At 43.4% G+C, this 16,056-nt stretch overlaps 1 protein-coding gene across 3 annotated transcripts in view; it reads right to left on the bottom strand.

The window, feature by feature from the left end:
- The window catches only part of CFAP251 (cilia and flagella associated protein 251), a 33,138-nt gene that overhangs the window by 687 nt on the left and 16,395 nt on the right, over window positions 1–16,056 (bottom strand). For all 3 annotated transcript variants that reach the window (XM_073313366.2, XM_073313365.1, XM_073313364.1), the window contains 10 exons: window positions 15,742–15,989; window positions 15,500–15,648; window positions 14,462–14,635; window positions 12,809–12,993; window positions 11,427–11,541; window positions 9,117–9,280; window positions 5,625–5,715; window positions 5,275–5,418; window positions 2,141–2,369; window positions 790–891 (listed from right to left, as the gene is read on the bottom strand). In XM_073313366.2, coding sequence (XP_073169467.1) covers window positions 790–891; window positions 2,141–2,369; window positions 5,275–5,418; window positions 5,625–5,715; window positions 9,117–9,280; window positions 11,427–11,541; window positions 12,809–12,993; window positions 14,462–14,635; window positions 15,500–15,648; window positions 15,742–15,989 — 1,601 coding nt within the window. The remainder of the gene's footprint in view (window positions 1–789; window positions 892–2,140; window positions 2,370–5,274; window positions 5,419–5,624; window positions 5,716–9,116; window positions 9,281–11,426; window positions 11,542–12,808; window positions 12,994–14,461; window positions 14,636–15,499; window positions 15,649–15,741; window positions 15,990–16,056) is intronic.

The raw sequence follows: 16,056 nt of genomic DNA, 5'->3' as shown, positions 1-16,056 counted from the left end.
GTAATTTAGGCATAAAAGAACATATTTAGGCCCAGATCCTTATAAAAAATGACTTGAGATCTTTAACATCTATGCAGAATGGACTGGTGCTTGGTTAGTAAGATCTCATCTGTAAGACCTACATGCAATAAACTGCACAGCACTCACTGAACTTCGGAAGGACAAAGGGCTGTCTCTATCCTGCTGTGATTTGATTTGAATCTAGGGTTCCAAGCAATCCAGGTATTTCAAACCTGGGGTTTGTTCCCTCCAGGAGATGCACCTTAAGTAGGCATATATCAGTTGTGGAAAATCCCAACTGGATGTTATTGTAGACCTTTAGGGATTGGGACACTCATTTCAGAAACTGCATGAATATGGCAGAAGTCAGGGGTTCCAATTACAATGGACAACTCTGCAAGGAACTGAAAATAATTTGTATATGATAGGATTCCGCTTTGCCCGTGGATCACAACAGTGGTGAGGCCTCCAGCAAATATCTCCAGTTTCCATTCCTAGACAGCAGATAAACAGTAACGTAATGTAGTCAAGGACACTTATATTTCACTGGCCATTTAAATATATATGAGTTTCAATCTGCAGTAGAACTTTTCCCCAGCATCAGTGGAAGCTAAGTGCATGGACCAAGGATAGATAGTATTTGGCCCTGTGACTATATTTTGCAATCCCAGCTGAACATTTTTAACAGCTATTGGAGTAACAAGGTTAATAGGATTTTCAGTTTAATTCTTACATTAAAGGAATTGAAGCAATCTTATTTCTGTGTTTCATAGAATATTAATCCTGTACCTGAGTGATCATAGATGCCCAGCTCAGATCTCCCACCCTCTGGATTCATGCCCAACAGGGTGGTGAGACACTCTGCCAGCTCCTCCTCTGTCATATGCTCCCCTAAACACATAAAGCAAAAACACAATCTCTAAGCTTTCTCACAGCATCATTAACACAAACTCAGCACAAACGTATCTAGCAAGAATGGCATAAGGACAAAATAGGATGGTTTGGGTTCCTCCAAGGTGTAGCCAGTACCACCATTCAAAATGCATGATCACAGTGCAAGAAATTTGACCCAAGAGAAATTTGTTTTTGTGAACAATATGAGTTTTTGGCATACAAATTAGGTTTCTGGGAGGGGGAAAGGCTACTGGAGCTGGCTTGTTGAGCTGAGCTGCACCTACAGCAGTTTTCACTCTATTCCTTTTCACAGGAATTTCCAGATCAGATCAGATCAGGGGTGTATTGGCAGTGGCCAGCACCACCGCGATTCAGAGGAAGGTGCAAGAAAACATATGGTCAACTATTACAGAATAGCCTGCACATAGGAGTTTATTCCTAACCTGCATCAGTCAGTGGCTTATGCCCTGAAGCATGAGGATTTGTATCCCTTTTAAAAATGTTTTATCCTATGTCATGTATCTGTGGATGTTCTCATCATCCATATAAGTGTCTAATCCTTTTTAACCTCCTGGTAAGCCCTTTACCTCAATGATACCATGTGGCAATGAGTTCTACAGGTTGATAATGTGTGGGTTAAAACAGTATTTCCTCTTATCCATTTTAAATTTGCTGTTTTTCAGCTGAATTGGGTGCGGTCTTGTTCTTATAATAACAGAGAGAATATAGAAGTACCTAATTTACCTTCTCTGTGCCAATGCCATTAATTTTGAATATCTTTATCCCGTTCCCTCTCATTCACCTCATCTCTAAACTAAACCATCCCAATCTTTTCAGTCTCTCCTTATATGAAGTCATTCCAGACTTCTAATAATTTTCATCACTCCTTTCTGGACTCTCTTCAATTTCTACTAGTACTTTTTTGGAGATCGTGTGAGTTAAACAGAATATAGTATTCCTGGTGAGGGCACACCATCAATGAATGTAATGGCATTATAATATTTTCCAAGATCCACACTCTTCAGATAGCAGATAGAATACTTGGAGCGTGCAGCAATTTCCAAACAGGAGGATACAACTGAGTTGAGACAACGTATGTGGTTATTTAATTTAAAATTCTAAGACAGATGAGGTAACATACCACCTATCAAAACTTGTCTCCGGATAACTTTTTACTGCAATGGATACTTTTTGAAATGAAGGACAGAACAAGCAAACATAAAACTGATGTTAGGAAAATGCTCACCTCTGCACTGAAGTTGTTGCAGTAAGTCTCCTTTGTTGATAACAATTTCTCCATTCTCAGTACCATAACCAAGAACTTGGAAGGCATTTTGTATTTCTTTCATTGACAGGCCAAATGCTGGTCGATGATTTATATAAAGTTTGATAAAATCCCCTAAACTGATATTTGTAACTTGTTTTCCAGTGTGCACATACTCACTAAATTTGACTTCATTTATCATGTCCTCAATCTAAAAGTCAAGACAAAAGACACTTATACAAGGCGGGTTTCTTTTAAAGCATTGGACCAGTTTCTGATCTCAGGGATGCCAATATAAATCCAGAATAATTCCATTGGAGTCACTGGATTTACACCACTATAACTGTGATTAGAATCTAGCCTCAGATTAGTTGACGGTGTCTCTTTAAAGAAGTTGTTTACCACATAAAAATTACATCAACCCCAGTAGTACAATTCCTGCAATACACTGGGGTCTTTCTGTTATTCTCAGAGAAGCATTTTGCCTGGGATGTAATATACTGGGGAAATCTTTCATTATGAGATGATGTATCCAACAATTGACACGAGAGGGGGAAGGAATGATTCCCCCACAAGCCATGCAGTGAAGGCAGAGCAATTCTCTGGCTGCCTCACTGCAGCCCTCATTGCAGCTGTGTCTCCACTCTGGGGACAATGGACAGCGAGTCCACAAAATGGTGACTCCACCTTGCTGCACCTGCCTTGTGCAGGAAGTCTCCACGCAGTAAGCTGGCTATGTGGGTATGCACATCATGAACGAGCTTCCAAAATTCTCCTCCTTCCACCCCTACTCCCAATACCCACTCATCCTGTGCAGCAGAACTGCCTCTGAGGCCCTCTGCAACTGCAGAGGACTGAACTTTGCTCAAAGGGTCCCACATCCTGTCCTTTATTTCCCTGTATCACTCATACAGCAGTCCATCTACTGGGCAGTCAGGCAGTGCCTGCCTCTTTGTCGCTAGCAGTTTAACAGTTTTCCTGAAGCCTGCTGCTGTGAGTCAGAGTGGCATGCAGCCTTGCAGATGTTTGTTTGAAAGGCAAGTTCTGTTCCATGCCTTCATTGTGCTCATGTTTAAAGAGGCAGCAGCCTCCTTACAGTTACAAATGCAGCTAAATGTTGGGAGAATTCCCAGTGCCAACATGTACCAAGCATTCTACTCCCCAGGAAGGCAGGCCAATGCAAAGCCTCCCTGGGGAGGATTTTGCATTCAGCCCTGGGCCTTTGTCCTCATGTCAGAAGTTTTTCCACTGAATGGTGCTCAGGGAAGATGGAAATCATGAACTTATATTTTCGCCCTGGCAAATATCATGCAGGGCAAGAACAGAACAATTCACTCAGCTCTAGCTGATCTGGGATTAAGTTTTATCCCTGTCCTAGTGAATTACAAAAGAAAAACTCTCCAACTCCCAAGAGCTCCTGTTAGTGGATTCCATGCTGATTTTTCCCCTCTCACTTTTTATTTAATAAAATGCTCTGGAGAGAGAAGAATTTTCATTCTGTGAATTAATATTGTCCTACCTACTTTGTGAAGCAGATCATAGGTTGTCTAGTTTCAGGGTAGTTTCCTTGACTGAAATGCTCTCCTCTAATTTCTTACAGACTATTTCTCAGGAGATATTCCCCATGCCTCCTCTAGCAACTGTTCATGAGAGGAATACATTCTCTTCTTCCCTACCAGCAGGAGGTGCCAAGGTAATGAGCCCAGGAAAACATCTAACTATGTACAAAATTATAGTACCAAAGCAGGACACTGCACCAGCTCATCCCAAGACTAGACCAACTTCTGCCAGCTCCAGGAGCTCCAAGGAAAGTCTGCTAGGGGAAGGCTGCATTGATGAAAAGTGACCAGAACTTTCCTTCTGCTGGATCCTTCTGCTGCAGGGCTGGTGGGGTGGCACTCCCTCAGTGCAGCTTCCTCCATTGGAATTCTTATGGAGCCCCAGCAGGGGAGAATTTCTCCTGGATGAAGGGACTAGGCTGGCCCTGCGAGGTGTAATTTACACCTCCTTGCAACAGAGTCAATACATCTGCTCCAGGTACCTTAATTTCCTTTCTGCCAGGTTGCAGTGCTATAAATTAGGTATGTGTAAATACAAACTGCCTCAGAACTACTATTACAATAGGATAAGAATCATCAGCCTTATGAAGGGATTTATCTTTAGCTACAGTACAAAGAGGATTTGAGGCTTAAAACTCCTGAGAAATTTTTGATAAAAAAAAGCTCCCCATTGCTGTGACCTGACAAATAAAACTTTGAGAGATTTTCCATAGGAATTTACGTCAAACATTTATCAGTTAGTGAAGGATGTTGAGGTCCCTTGCAGGTGAAAGGTGCTCTCTCTATGTAAAATCATTCTCATCATCACTATAAGGCACAAAGGGAAGGAAAACAAGAGGCTGTATACTGTACGGATGAGTCAGTATATAGAGCTGAAAGTTCCAAAGCCCCATTTGTGTGTAACGACACTTAACCCAAGCTGAAGAAACTCAGGGTGGGCCCCAATTTGACATGGAGGGACCCCCTATAGCACAGGTGCTGGAACTAGTGGTGCGGGCGATGCTGCAGCACCTCCTGACTTGAAGTGGTTTCCATCACATACAGGGTTTACAATTTGGTTCAATGGCTTTCAGTACCCCCACTATACACATTGATTCAGCACCCCTGCGCTATAGGGTGAAAGGAGAATCCACTCTTCATACGTTCAGTTTCTTTTCTGAGGCAACCAACCTCTCTTCTGAAGTGCCAACTGTGGGTGTGATTTTTGTGCTGTGAGCACTTACTCTCTGAGGCCACCAAACACCTGACAGATGAAAACTTTTGAACTCCATTGACTTGGGCTGGATTTGTCCATCTAACCCAAAGGTGAAAGGTTCCTTTCACCAAGCCCCAGAGCACTCCAATCCCCTAGTGGTATTGAATCTTTACTTTGTCCCATACATTTTTTAAAAAAAGATACAGAGCCAGATTTTGATCAAAGTTACACTAATATAGATCTAGACTAAATACATTTAAAATCCATGGATTTATTCCAGATCTAGCCTGTGTGACTGAGATCAGAAATTGGCTGACCGCATACTCTGTAAACACAATAATTCTCTTTGGTAAAAAACAAACCTTTTCCTCTGATGGATAAAACCCCATTGCTCTCATTACAAATGGAACTTCCTCCAAGGGAATATGTGTTGACACCTGTCTGGTCTCCATTGCATCAATACCCTGACTGCGCAGCTGTGCATAGTAAAAATAGTCCTCCAGTTCCTGAGAGAAAATCACATGAAGTATAACAAAGTTCAGTTTGTCAACATGCATGGGACATAAGCCTCTTTGAAGATATACTAAAAGGCATATGAGTGAAATTATTGTTAAAGCAGATTTGGACCCCCAAAATTTGTCAGACCTGTATAAATTAATTCTAACATTTTAGCCAGCTGTTACCACACAATGTTTACTGTGACTATAATTACCCTGAAGAATTCACCATCTCTTCCACCATCCAAAAGGTTGTAGAATGGGATCAAATCCTCACCACCCAGAGAAACAGCAGCCTCCAAAGCACTATGGCAATAACAAAAAGATAGCTCAGAAAGGGTTCATGTAAGGAAAACTGTCCTGTTTGCTGCCAGTCACATAGAAATTTATAATAAATAAATAAATAAATAAAATCCACCCAAGGCTCAGAACAAACGGGGAAAGGTATAGTTCTAAGTTGAACCTTATGCTACTCTATTAACAGTCAGCACTTCTACAGCACTTTCTATCCCACGATTTCCCAGTGTTTTACATACAATAGCCCATTATAGGAGGTAATTATTATCATGTGTGTCTCTGGTTTAATGGAATAAGCCTAGGGCTGGGAGCCAGGAGATGCTGGGTTTTAATCCTGGCTTTAACACTGACTTGGTGTGTAGTCTTTGTGTCTGACATTTAACTTTTCTGTGTCGTGGTTTCCCCATTTATAAAGTGTGTTACTTCACAGGGATGTTGTGGGGATTAATTAGCTTATGTCAGGCCAGCACTTTGAAGAGGAAAAGGGCTAGTGAGCAGAGCTTGCCGTAGAACAATCAAACCTTAGCTCCTAAGTTCCTGGACTCTAACAATTACACACACTCTTTCCTGGTAAGATATTAGGCTCTGTTATTCAGGCGCTCTATTCTTCACAGTGGAAGACAATGTCCTAGATGCAGCGTCAGGTAAAAATTCCACTCTAGCTTCCTCATCTGTGGTCCAAATTTCAGTTTCATAGGCAGGTGGAGACCAAAGAGCCACATGTGTTAGTCAGGATGCAGAAAAGTAACAGCTCCCACAATGAAAACAGCCCAAGACACTACAATAGCCTGGTACAGCAATAACATCAGCAACATCCCTGTGCATTCATGACAGCATGGCATCGCTTTGATCTGCACCTTTGGTGTGCTGTTCTCCATTGTGCTATCTTTACGTTTTATGATTTTTTATAATTAAGTTATTTGGACATTAAACATAGTGGAGACACAGAAGATACCAGAAGCAGCAGTAAAGTGATAATTAGCTCATAAAGAGCCTTGCTCCAAAAGCAAATTACATAAAAATTCAGTGATGCCTGGACCATGACCAACCATTATAAAGAAGGAGCATTTACATCCTATTGCCTTCTATTGCCCATTCCGACACCCAAGTGATTAAGCCAGATGAAATGGAAAAAGAAAATACATAAAACCACTGCTCTCGCACCAGGGCTTCATTTGCTCTGGCAGCTCGGAAGTTGCTCTGTGCCCTCACTGCCATGCAATTGGCTGTTCTTACTCGGGAATCATCAAGAGGAGCTCTATTCATAGTGGACAGTGTCTGAACTGATGTCTTTGCAGAGTGAGCGTATATGAGAAATAAAGCCCTAGGTGGGGGGAGAGGAAGGATTCTCCTGTTTAGTTCGTACCATTCAGTGCACTCCAAAGAGCAACAATGTGTTCTTCAGCAGTATCTTAAAGCCAACCCCAGCAGGGATGATTTAGCAGAAATCAAAGAGAGGAGGAATTCCCACCTTACATATGATGGCAACAGGTACTATGGAAAACGCTAAGGCAGACAGATAGCTAGCTAACCCCCTAGCCTAAACCATCCTTCAGTTCTAGCTCTGTGAGTAAGTGCCATCTCCTTTTTTTTGATATATGAAGTTACGCTACACTGAAAAGGCTGGTTTCAGAGCATTTGCAGCTGCTTGCTTCCTGTTGATGTTTGCATCTGTCTATGCATCCGACGAAGTGAGCTGTAGCTCACGAAAGCTTATGCTCAGATAAATTGGTTAGTCTCTAAGGTGCCACAAGTCCTCCTTTTCTTTTTGCGGATACAGACTAACATGGCTGCTGCTCTGAAATCTATCTGTCTAGGCATTCATAGGAACACTTGGCACTGTGGTAGCTTCCCCCCACCTTGTGCTCACATCAGAATGAATAGCCCTGATGTTAAAGGAAACAAACATGGCCTCGCTTTTTGGCATCTTTACCAAGGGCTGTAAACAAGGGCCGTTTGGAGGAGGTGTCCCCTATCAGACATCAATGGCACAGCTTTTTGGCACAGCTCTTCAGTCGGAAGCTGACAAAGGAAAGTGCCAAGCTTGCTGCCACGGCAGCACAAAATTGGCATATACAAGCAGTTCTTACTCACAGGAGCAGTCCCGGTTACTTCAAACGGTCTACTCATATGAGCAAGGCATTAAAGTTGTTGGTCCTAAATCCATTCTGCAAATGCATGGGGAATTTCCTGGACAATATCAGACCATCCCATTTGGAAACTGGATAGTCTGTATCAGCACTTCTCTATTGTTTTTCATCCTGCAGGGCATTTTATAAGAAACAGATGCTCCTGTAGACCCACCTCCCTGCCCAAACCTCGTAATCCCCACTGCCTGGCTCTAAAAAGATCCCAGCCTGTGGCCCCTCAGGCAGGGATCTTAAAAGCCACTGTTTTATACATTACTTAGCATTTATATAGTATCTTTCATATTCAAAGCACTTTAAAAATACTCATGTATTAATCATTATGGCAGCCTATGAAGTAGGTAAGTCAGAATGATCAGGCCCTTTTAACAGATGATGAAGCCAAGAGGATAAGAGATATTCCGAAGTTCCCAGAGGGAGACAGTGTCCCCAACCCAGATTTAGCACTTATGAGTTTTTGATTCTCACTCCTGTGCTCAGATCACTAGAGCACATTTCTGTTTGCATTCACCGCAGGCGAGATCCCGCGAAGTACTGAGTACCCTAAACTCCCATTGACTTCCGTGTGACATAAGGCTGTTCAGTGTCTCACAGGATCTGGCCCTTGGCTGGCGGTGCAGAAGCCTAGAAATACCAGGATTCTAAGAGCTTAGTCTGAAAACAGGACCCTTAATTATAAATTGGGGGGAGGAGGAATTGTGGGTTCCTTTGCCAACCCTCTCGGATGATATGATAGGAAACTGGACACTTGGGACCAGATTTTCAAAAGAGTTCAGCATCCTTAGTGATTCCCACCTGAGAACACCTGTGAAAATCTGCCCACCTCCGTTAGGTGCCTAAATCGGAGCTGAGCCATTTTTGAAAATCTGGCTCCAATTGTGGGTCCGGAGCACATGTGAAGATCTAGTCCTCTCTGTTTTAACTGCAGCCCTTGTAGCAAACCTGCACTGGATCAGGGAACATTTTAAACCAAGTCGAATCCACTGAAACGCAGGTGTCAACGCTGCACAGGGTGGTATCAGAGTCCCACTTGCACCAGGGCACCTGTATTAACGCTCCTTGTCTGAATGAGTTTTAGGGGCTTAAACTTTAAGCCTTTCTGAACTAGAATGGGATCCTTTGGGATGAAAGCCCTATATAAGCATAAGTTCTTTGCCAGCAGGACATATGCTTTAGCTGGGTTGGTCACCGTTGTGTAAAGGGACAGAGCACATCACCATCAGTGAGAACAGCATGCTCTGCTTTGACCTGGTGTTTACTCACTTTACATTAATTTCCCATTTCATCACGATGCAGTCGTTCCCCCCCGCTGTAAAGACATGGCATCCATCGTAGGAACTAGCAAGGCTGGAGACACCTCCTGGATGGCAAATGAAAGCTGAGGACTTGTGGGGGTTACCATCAATGGGCAAAATCTGCAGGCCAACCTACCAAGAAAAGGGTAACTCCATGATGATTGGCACTTTTATACAAATTCAGCTCTTTTATCATTAGATGGTGTTGGTAGCCTGTGGTATACAGGAGGTGAGACTATATGATCTGGTGGTTCCTTCTAGCCTTATGCTCTATGACCTATGTGACACAGAGGGGTAAATTCTACCTCCACGTGGGCCAGCTAGGACCCTGGGCTGTCCACTGTGGAGGGTTCTGTAGTGAAAAGAATCCACTCTCCACAGCAAGAGCTCATGGGGCTGTGTCTTGAATCTGCATCTTTTGCATGGGGTCCTCAGATCCTGCCCATTCTAGTGCAGTGGAATTGCACGGGTTCTGCAGTGCACAGAGACCTCCAGGCTAATGAAAATGGGACAAGATTTACCACAGAAATATTCCAGTGTTGACGAAAGGGCTGACTAAGGAAGGGCCCGTCAATATGTAAATCTAAAGTTTTACCACATTGTTCCACAAGTCTTGTGAATCTCAGGGGCACAAACAGTTCTGACCCTAATGGCAGCCTTCGTACAGATCATCCAACCTGTACGCAGTGTGCATAGGGGCCAGGTTCTGCTTTCAGATGTAATTACACGGTGTCCATTTGTGATTACGGGTTTCAGGTGCCCGTATGAGGGTAGAATTTTCCACCTGGAAACCCAAATCAGCAACCCAGGAAGGAATAACTCACATGGCTCTTTTGAGACAATCAAATCCCCAGAGCTGAATTCAGACCTGGGTGGAACCAGGAACCACCTAGTGACTTCACTGGAGTTATATCTGCTCAAAGTAGGTCTGAACATGGGCCCCAAGCATTTGCAGCACCTAAGATGCAGTGTTTTTTTTTAAAGTCACTAGTATTTTATTCTACACTGGCCACCACTTCCACGCAGTAACCACACAGGGAGCTCAGCTTGGGGGAAACACATCCACAGATGACAGGGCCTTTCCTCTAAGGAGAGCATGTCTAACAAAAAAACAGAATACAAGCAGAAAAGGAAACAGCAAACTCCTGGCTTCGAGTTCAGTCCAGCTCCAAAACCCCTGGGCTTGAAGCCAGCCCATCCCAAAGGCATTCTCACGCAGCTGTCTGCCAAGATCAACTTTTATAGCCCCTCCCCTGAGGATCTGTGTGCAGGAGGGGGACGCTGAGCTGAGGTTAACTCCTTCTTCACCAGGGGCAGGTAATGTTCATACATGGGGAAGGGGGTGGGTGTCAAAATTCAATACCATAGTTATTGACTATTCAAAGTATAGAGAAATACTGTGGTACCTGTGGGGAAATACTGATTTTTTAAAATGGTGACCACTGCACATAGAAAGCAGTACAACTGACTCCCAAGTGAAATACAACAGAAAGTTTAAACAACTCCTCTCCACAATTCCCACCTCCCAATCCCCTCATCCCCTACTCCCAATTCCTCAGCTTCCAATACCTCTGGTCTCACCCAAACCCACATCTTTCATTTAATCCCCCCAATACCTCAGCTTCAGACCTCCACTCTCTTTCCACTTGTTTCATTATGTGCCTTGCTGAACACATGCAAGACTAGATTACCTGAAACTCAGAACCTCTGATGACTTTGTCTATGGTGAAACCTGCACTAAGGACCTGCATGTACAACAAGCAAACCTTTGTCCTAAGCAAGCACTTTAAAGTATTCCAGAGATTGAATTTTTCTCTCATGCTGGGTAGCTGCTGCGGGCAGGTTTCACTATTTGCATGCACATGTAGAGGATATAGCGAGGAGCACTATAGAAATATCTGGTAGTATAAATAACAATAAAAACTGTAACAGAATAATACCTAGCTCTTAATAGCACTTTTCATCGGTAGATCTCAAAGTGCTTTCCAATAAAGGTCAGTATCATTAGCCACATTTTACTGATGGGGAAATTGAGGCACAGAGATGGGAAGTGACTTTCCCAAGTTTACCCAGCAAGGCTATGGCAGAGCCAGGGATAGAATCTAAGTCTCCCTCATTATAGTCCAGTGCTCTATCCACCTGGTAACACTGCCTCCTCTTAAATATCTGGTGTTTTTCTCCCTTAGGTACAAATAGCAGCTGTACCTAAGGTTGTTTGCAATGTTATGCAAAACAATCCAAAAGGCATATCTGACATAAACATGTAGGGACTCTGTACCTTATCTTTTGTAATATAGGCCAGATATCGTTTCTGTGGATCCTGACTGTTTGCTGCTGGAAGGATTTGTATCTTCTCAAGAGGGGACCCATAGGTTGGCCCCAGAAGTGTCTTTCTAAAGGAAAACAACATTTTCATTTATTCTATTGATCTTATCCATTTTTTCACACAAATGTTCCCGGGCACAAGTATGGAATTGAGCATGCATGTGTGTATAGGGGTGTAAGATTGTGAATTTAGTACTGGTGAAAGGTGTCAAGGTGACAGCTCTAGAGACCAAAATCTTCTACCCCAATTGCCCTGTCTCTCTCCTTAGAAGGGCCACCATTGGAAGTGAGAGAAAAGTTTAGTCTCCCTGGCTCATTCAGTTATTGGCCTTCACTGAAGCTGCCTGGCTCCCACTAGATCAAATATCGGCTTCCCCTTGGGACTCTGCACTTTTGGGTGAAGAACGAACTGCTCAGCTTCCAACACATTCAGCTTTTTAGGCTCTGACAACAATTACACATCATTAAATAATCTCAGAGGGTTAGCATTCAGGGCAAGCTGGCAAAAGGAGCTTTTAAAGAACCACTCTCTTGGATCATCTTTGCAAACACTGTGATTAATTTAGTCACTAACATCCTTGATGGATGGTTAGTGTGTCCTCTGTGAGAGCGCTGGCTTCCATTCCATTAACTTATGTAATACAGTGATCAGTCATTTCCAAAAGGAAACGTTTAAGGAGGAGCTAAGAGCTGAATTCTGCCCTCAGTTACACCCATCCAGCAAAATCTAGCTCCAGGTATTTGATGTGCTCCATTAAGAACCTGGAATATTTCGGCTTCTGCTAAAAGGATATTTTGGCAGCTGTAGCAGTGAGACAGGAAAGGCCGATCCCATCAGTCTGGCTCGGAGAGCAGAGAGAGGACTTGAGCTGGACTGGATGCTGGCTTCACCTTCAGGTTTTCTTTATCTGAAGACCAATACAGGGTCCATCTGTTTAAAATCTGCTAGTTAGCTTTGTTGGCCAGGGCAAGACTCCTGTTGTAACTAGGGAAAACCTTCTGAACTGATATCTTGGTAGCTAGTACAGTGGAAGTGGGGGTACAGTAGCCTGATAACACAGGCAGCTTTATAAATGAAATCTGTGGCGCTATGCAGGACTCTATCATAGTCATCACAGTTTCCCTCGTCTTTTAGTAAAGAACGTTAGGTCTTCCCCATGGTTTGAACAGAGCCCAGGCATTCGGGACTCTGAGATTCTATTCCCAGTTCTGACTCTCTGCGTGAAAGTCCATTAGGCCAAACTCTTCAGTAGTGTCCACTGATCTTGGGTGCACACCGAGAGGAGAAGATGGCGGGGGGGGGGAAGGGGAGCAGGGTTTGAGTTTCCCAGTTACCTGCACATTTTAGTCGTAGCATTATAAAGCTTCATTTTGTACTGATTATTGGCTGTGAGAATGAAAGCTTCTGGAGTGAAGGGAGGGTACCAGGCCAAACACATTGGGACTGCCCTCTGTTCAATGCGGTCTCTTCGCAGAACTGCCAGGTATTCTTTACTGCTGCTGCCTAGATCATACTCCACCTGAATAGAACACAATGAACAAGATCCATGTGAAACAGCTGCACAGACTTGCCAGCATTCATGGTAGTCTGCTCCTCCCTAGTACCTTTTGCTTTACACTAGTGATTTGAGTGTGCTTTACAAATGCTTAATGAATTCACATCCCCAACAGCCCTGCACGGTAGAAGAGGAGATTTTTTGCAGTTTATAAAATGTTACTGTTGCAACCTCTGCTCATGTATCCATAATTATTAAAAATCACATGGATTAAAACCTCACTAAGCTGATGCAATGTCAATTACGGAGAACACAATAAGAACTCCACAGCAAAAGAAACTCAGCTCCCTGCTGACATGCCAAACCCTCAGCCAAAGCTGGAGGTGTAAATCCCCTGGCTGTGGAGAGCCCTGACTGCAGTGGAATTGGTGTTAGTTCATTGGGGGGAGGGGTGTGGGAAGAATGTGGGGAGCCTTTGCAGGGGTATATGGCCCCCTATACATCACAGGGACACTGTTCCTGCACAAATAACGAGGAGTCCTTGTGGCACCTTAGAGACTAACAAATCTATTTGGGCATAAGCTTTCGTGGGTTAGAACCCACTTCATCAAATGCCTGGAGTGAAAATACAGGAGCGGATATAAATACATGAAAGGATAGGGGTTGCTTTACCAAGTGTGAGGTCAGTCTAATGAGATAAATCAATTAACAGCAGGATACCAAGGGAGGGAAAATAACTTTTGAAGTGTAAGAGAGTGGCCCATTACAGACAGTTGACAAGAAGGTGTGAGTAACAGTGGGGAGAAATTAGTATTGGGGAAATTAAGTTTAGGTTTTGTAATGACCTGCACAGTAGGCTTTGGAAGTCTGGGCTGGTGTATCCGCTGCTACATGTATCAACTGGTCATTGCCTCCCACAGAGAAGGGTGCAAGAAGAGATTGGGTCCATTCCACCCTTTGCTGCTCTGCAGCTTGGGGGTAAGGGGGGATAAGTCCTTGGTCTATTGAAACTTCACTGCTCTAAAGGCAACTGGTATGGAGCCTGGGGGAAGCTTTTTCACTCCCAGTAACTAGATAGGTCTTGCAATCTGAGGTGAAGCTCAAAGTGAGAGTCTGCCTGGCTAAGAGAGGGAACAGGTGACAGAGTCAAGGGCCTTTCACTGAGAATGCCCAGCTGCCAGCTCAAGACGTGCAATGGGACAAACCCACTGACTATCAATGAGAGGGGCATAGTTGTTCTCAAATGGTGGGATGGAAAGTTGTCTCTCACACAGCCAGGACCTAAGCCACACAGAGTTTCATACATGAAACCCAGCACCTTCAGTAGCACCTGGAAACATTCAGGCTACAAATGAGTAAACTGACACCCAGAGGAGCTAAAGTAACTTACCCAAGGTCAAACAGCATGTTGAATCAGAACTGGGAATAGGACCCAGGAGTCCTGCTCTAACCAGTAAATTCTACTGCCTTGCACGCTTTTAAGCAGACTTACCAACAGCCTGTCCTCCCCAAGGCTTAAGAGCCTTGGTTGATCGCTGTCTAAAAGGACTCCAAATATTATATTTCGAATTGGTTTATAATGTGAATGAAGCCCTGCTAGATGCTCCCAGGATCTTTCACCATTTTTCAGTATTCTTTTGTAAACAGTCACTGAATATTTTTCATCCTAAAATGACAATAAAAATATTTCAGTTTATCTTCAGCCTGCATTTCTATTGTGTTCCTCAAGCTGTCAGGGGAATTCTTAGCATTTCTTAGCTCTTTAGTCTGGCCTACATGCTTTTCTAGCTATGTGCTGTGTAGGCCACATGGAAAATTAGGTAAATAGAATGACAACAACAAACCTGATTGGGAGAAAGGATCTGAACAGAACCAACAAACACTAAAATAATAAAGAACAACTCTTCAGCCCTGCCTGAAAGGAAGCCACTGACCAACCCCAGGGGTATACTAGAGTATGCTTCTGGCTTTGGAAAGGGAATGTAAAAATGGTATCATGAAACTCCATATTGATTGTCTCCGTGAGCCTGGAGCAAATGTGATCAGGTTACAAACAAAAAGATATTTTTCATAACTTCCAGCCCCCATGGGATGTATCATCATCAGTAATTAAGATTCTGCACTCCAAATGCAACCTCATTGCCTTCAAATACTGGCAATTACATCTGTGCACTGAAATATGAAAATGAGTTCACAATTCTTTTGATGACACATGAACCAAACCAGACTCCATCTCACTCTCCCATCGCTAGTACTGCAGGGGTCAGAGGAGTAAAGAGATGTCAACACTTATTTTTGTCAATAGAATCAGCAGGTAGGGCTCTCTATAGAGACAGGGAGCAGGTACACCAAGGAAGAAGGTGCTGTTTTTACAAAGTCACAGCTTTAAGAGACGAAGAGTGTTCCAGAGTCAATGGAGAAGACCCTGCCTGTTCTCCTTTCAGGATCATATCAGGGCACAGCCTGTAAGTTCCAGTCCCACCAAAAGGTGCTGCAAGGAGTATATACATATATCTTGAGAAAAACTTACAGCAGTTGCAAGATACTGGGAATCATGAGAGAAGCTTATTTGAGTTACTGGGCCTCTTGAATATTTGAATTCTTTGCAATCATTTTCCAATGAAATAGAATCAAGGATGTAAACACTTCCATCAGTAAAACCAGCTGCCAGAAAAGAACCTAAAATACACACCAGAGAACAATTATTGTACAGATCACTCATCTCAGGAAACCGGATGCTCAATGTTCAATGAGATCTCAAGGTAAAAATACCTTCAGGGTCATAGGAGAGGCACTGGATACTGGCCCCCATAAAGATTCGGCTAATGAGGTACTTTGTCTGCACAAAGTCCCACACCTTTAGCAGCCCACAGTGACTTCCTATGGCAATGAGATGCTGACTAGGGTGGCAAGCAATGGCATTAACAGCTTCCTTGGCCTCCTCCATTAATTTGTCAAGTTTTGTCCCCTCTGCTGTAACGTGAAGCACTGTCGCGTCCAACGTGGAAAGAATAAAATTCCTGTTTAGCATGAAGAAACAGACACAATTTGATGAGTCAGCAAGGTGGACTCTTTTCCCTCCAAGTT

The sequence above is a fragment of the Lepidochelys kempii genome, chromosome 15 (assembly GCF_965140285.1).
Source record: "Lepidochelys kempii isolate rLepKem1 chromosome 15, rLepKem1.hap1, whole genome shotgun sequence".
NCBI classification, from domain to species: Eukaryota; Metazoa; Chordata; order Testudines; family Cheloniidae; genus Lepidochelys; species Lepidochelys kempii.
The sequence above is the reverse complement of the archived record's forward strand: the minus strand, read 5'-3'. Positions and strand labels throughout refer to the sequence as shown.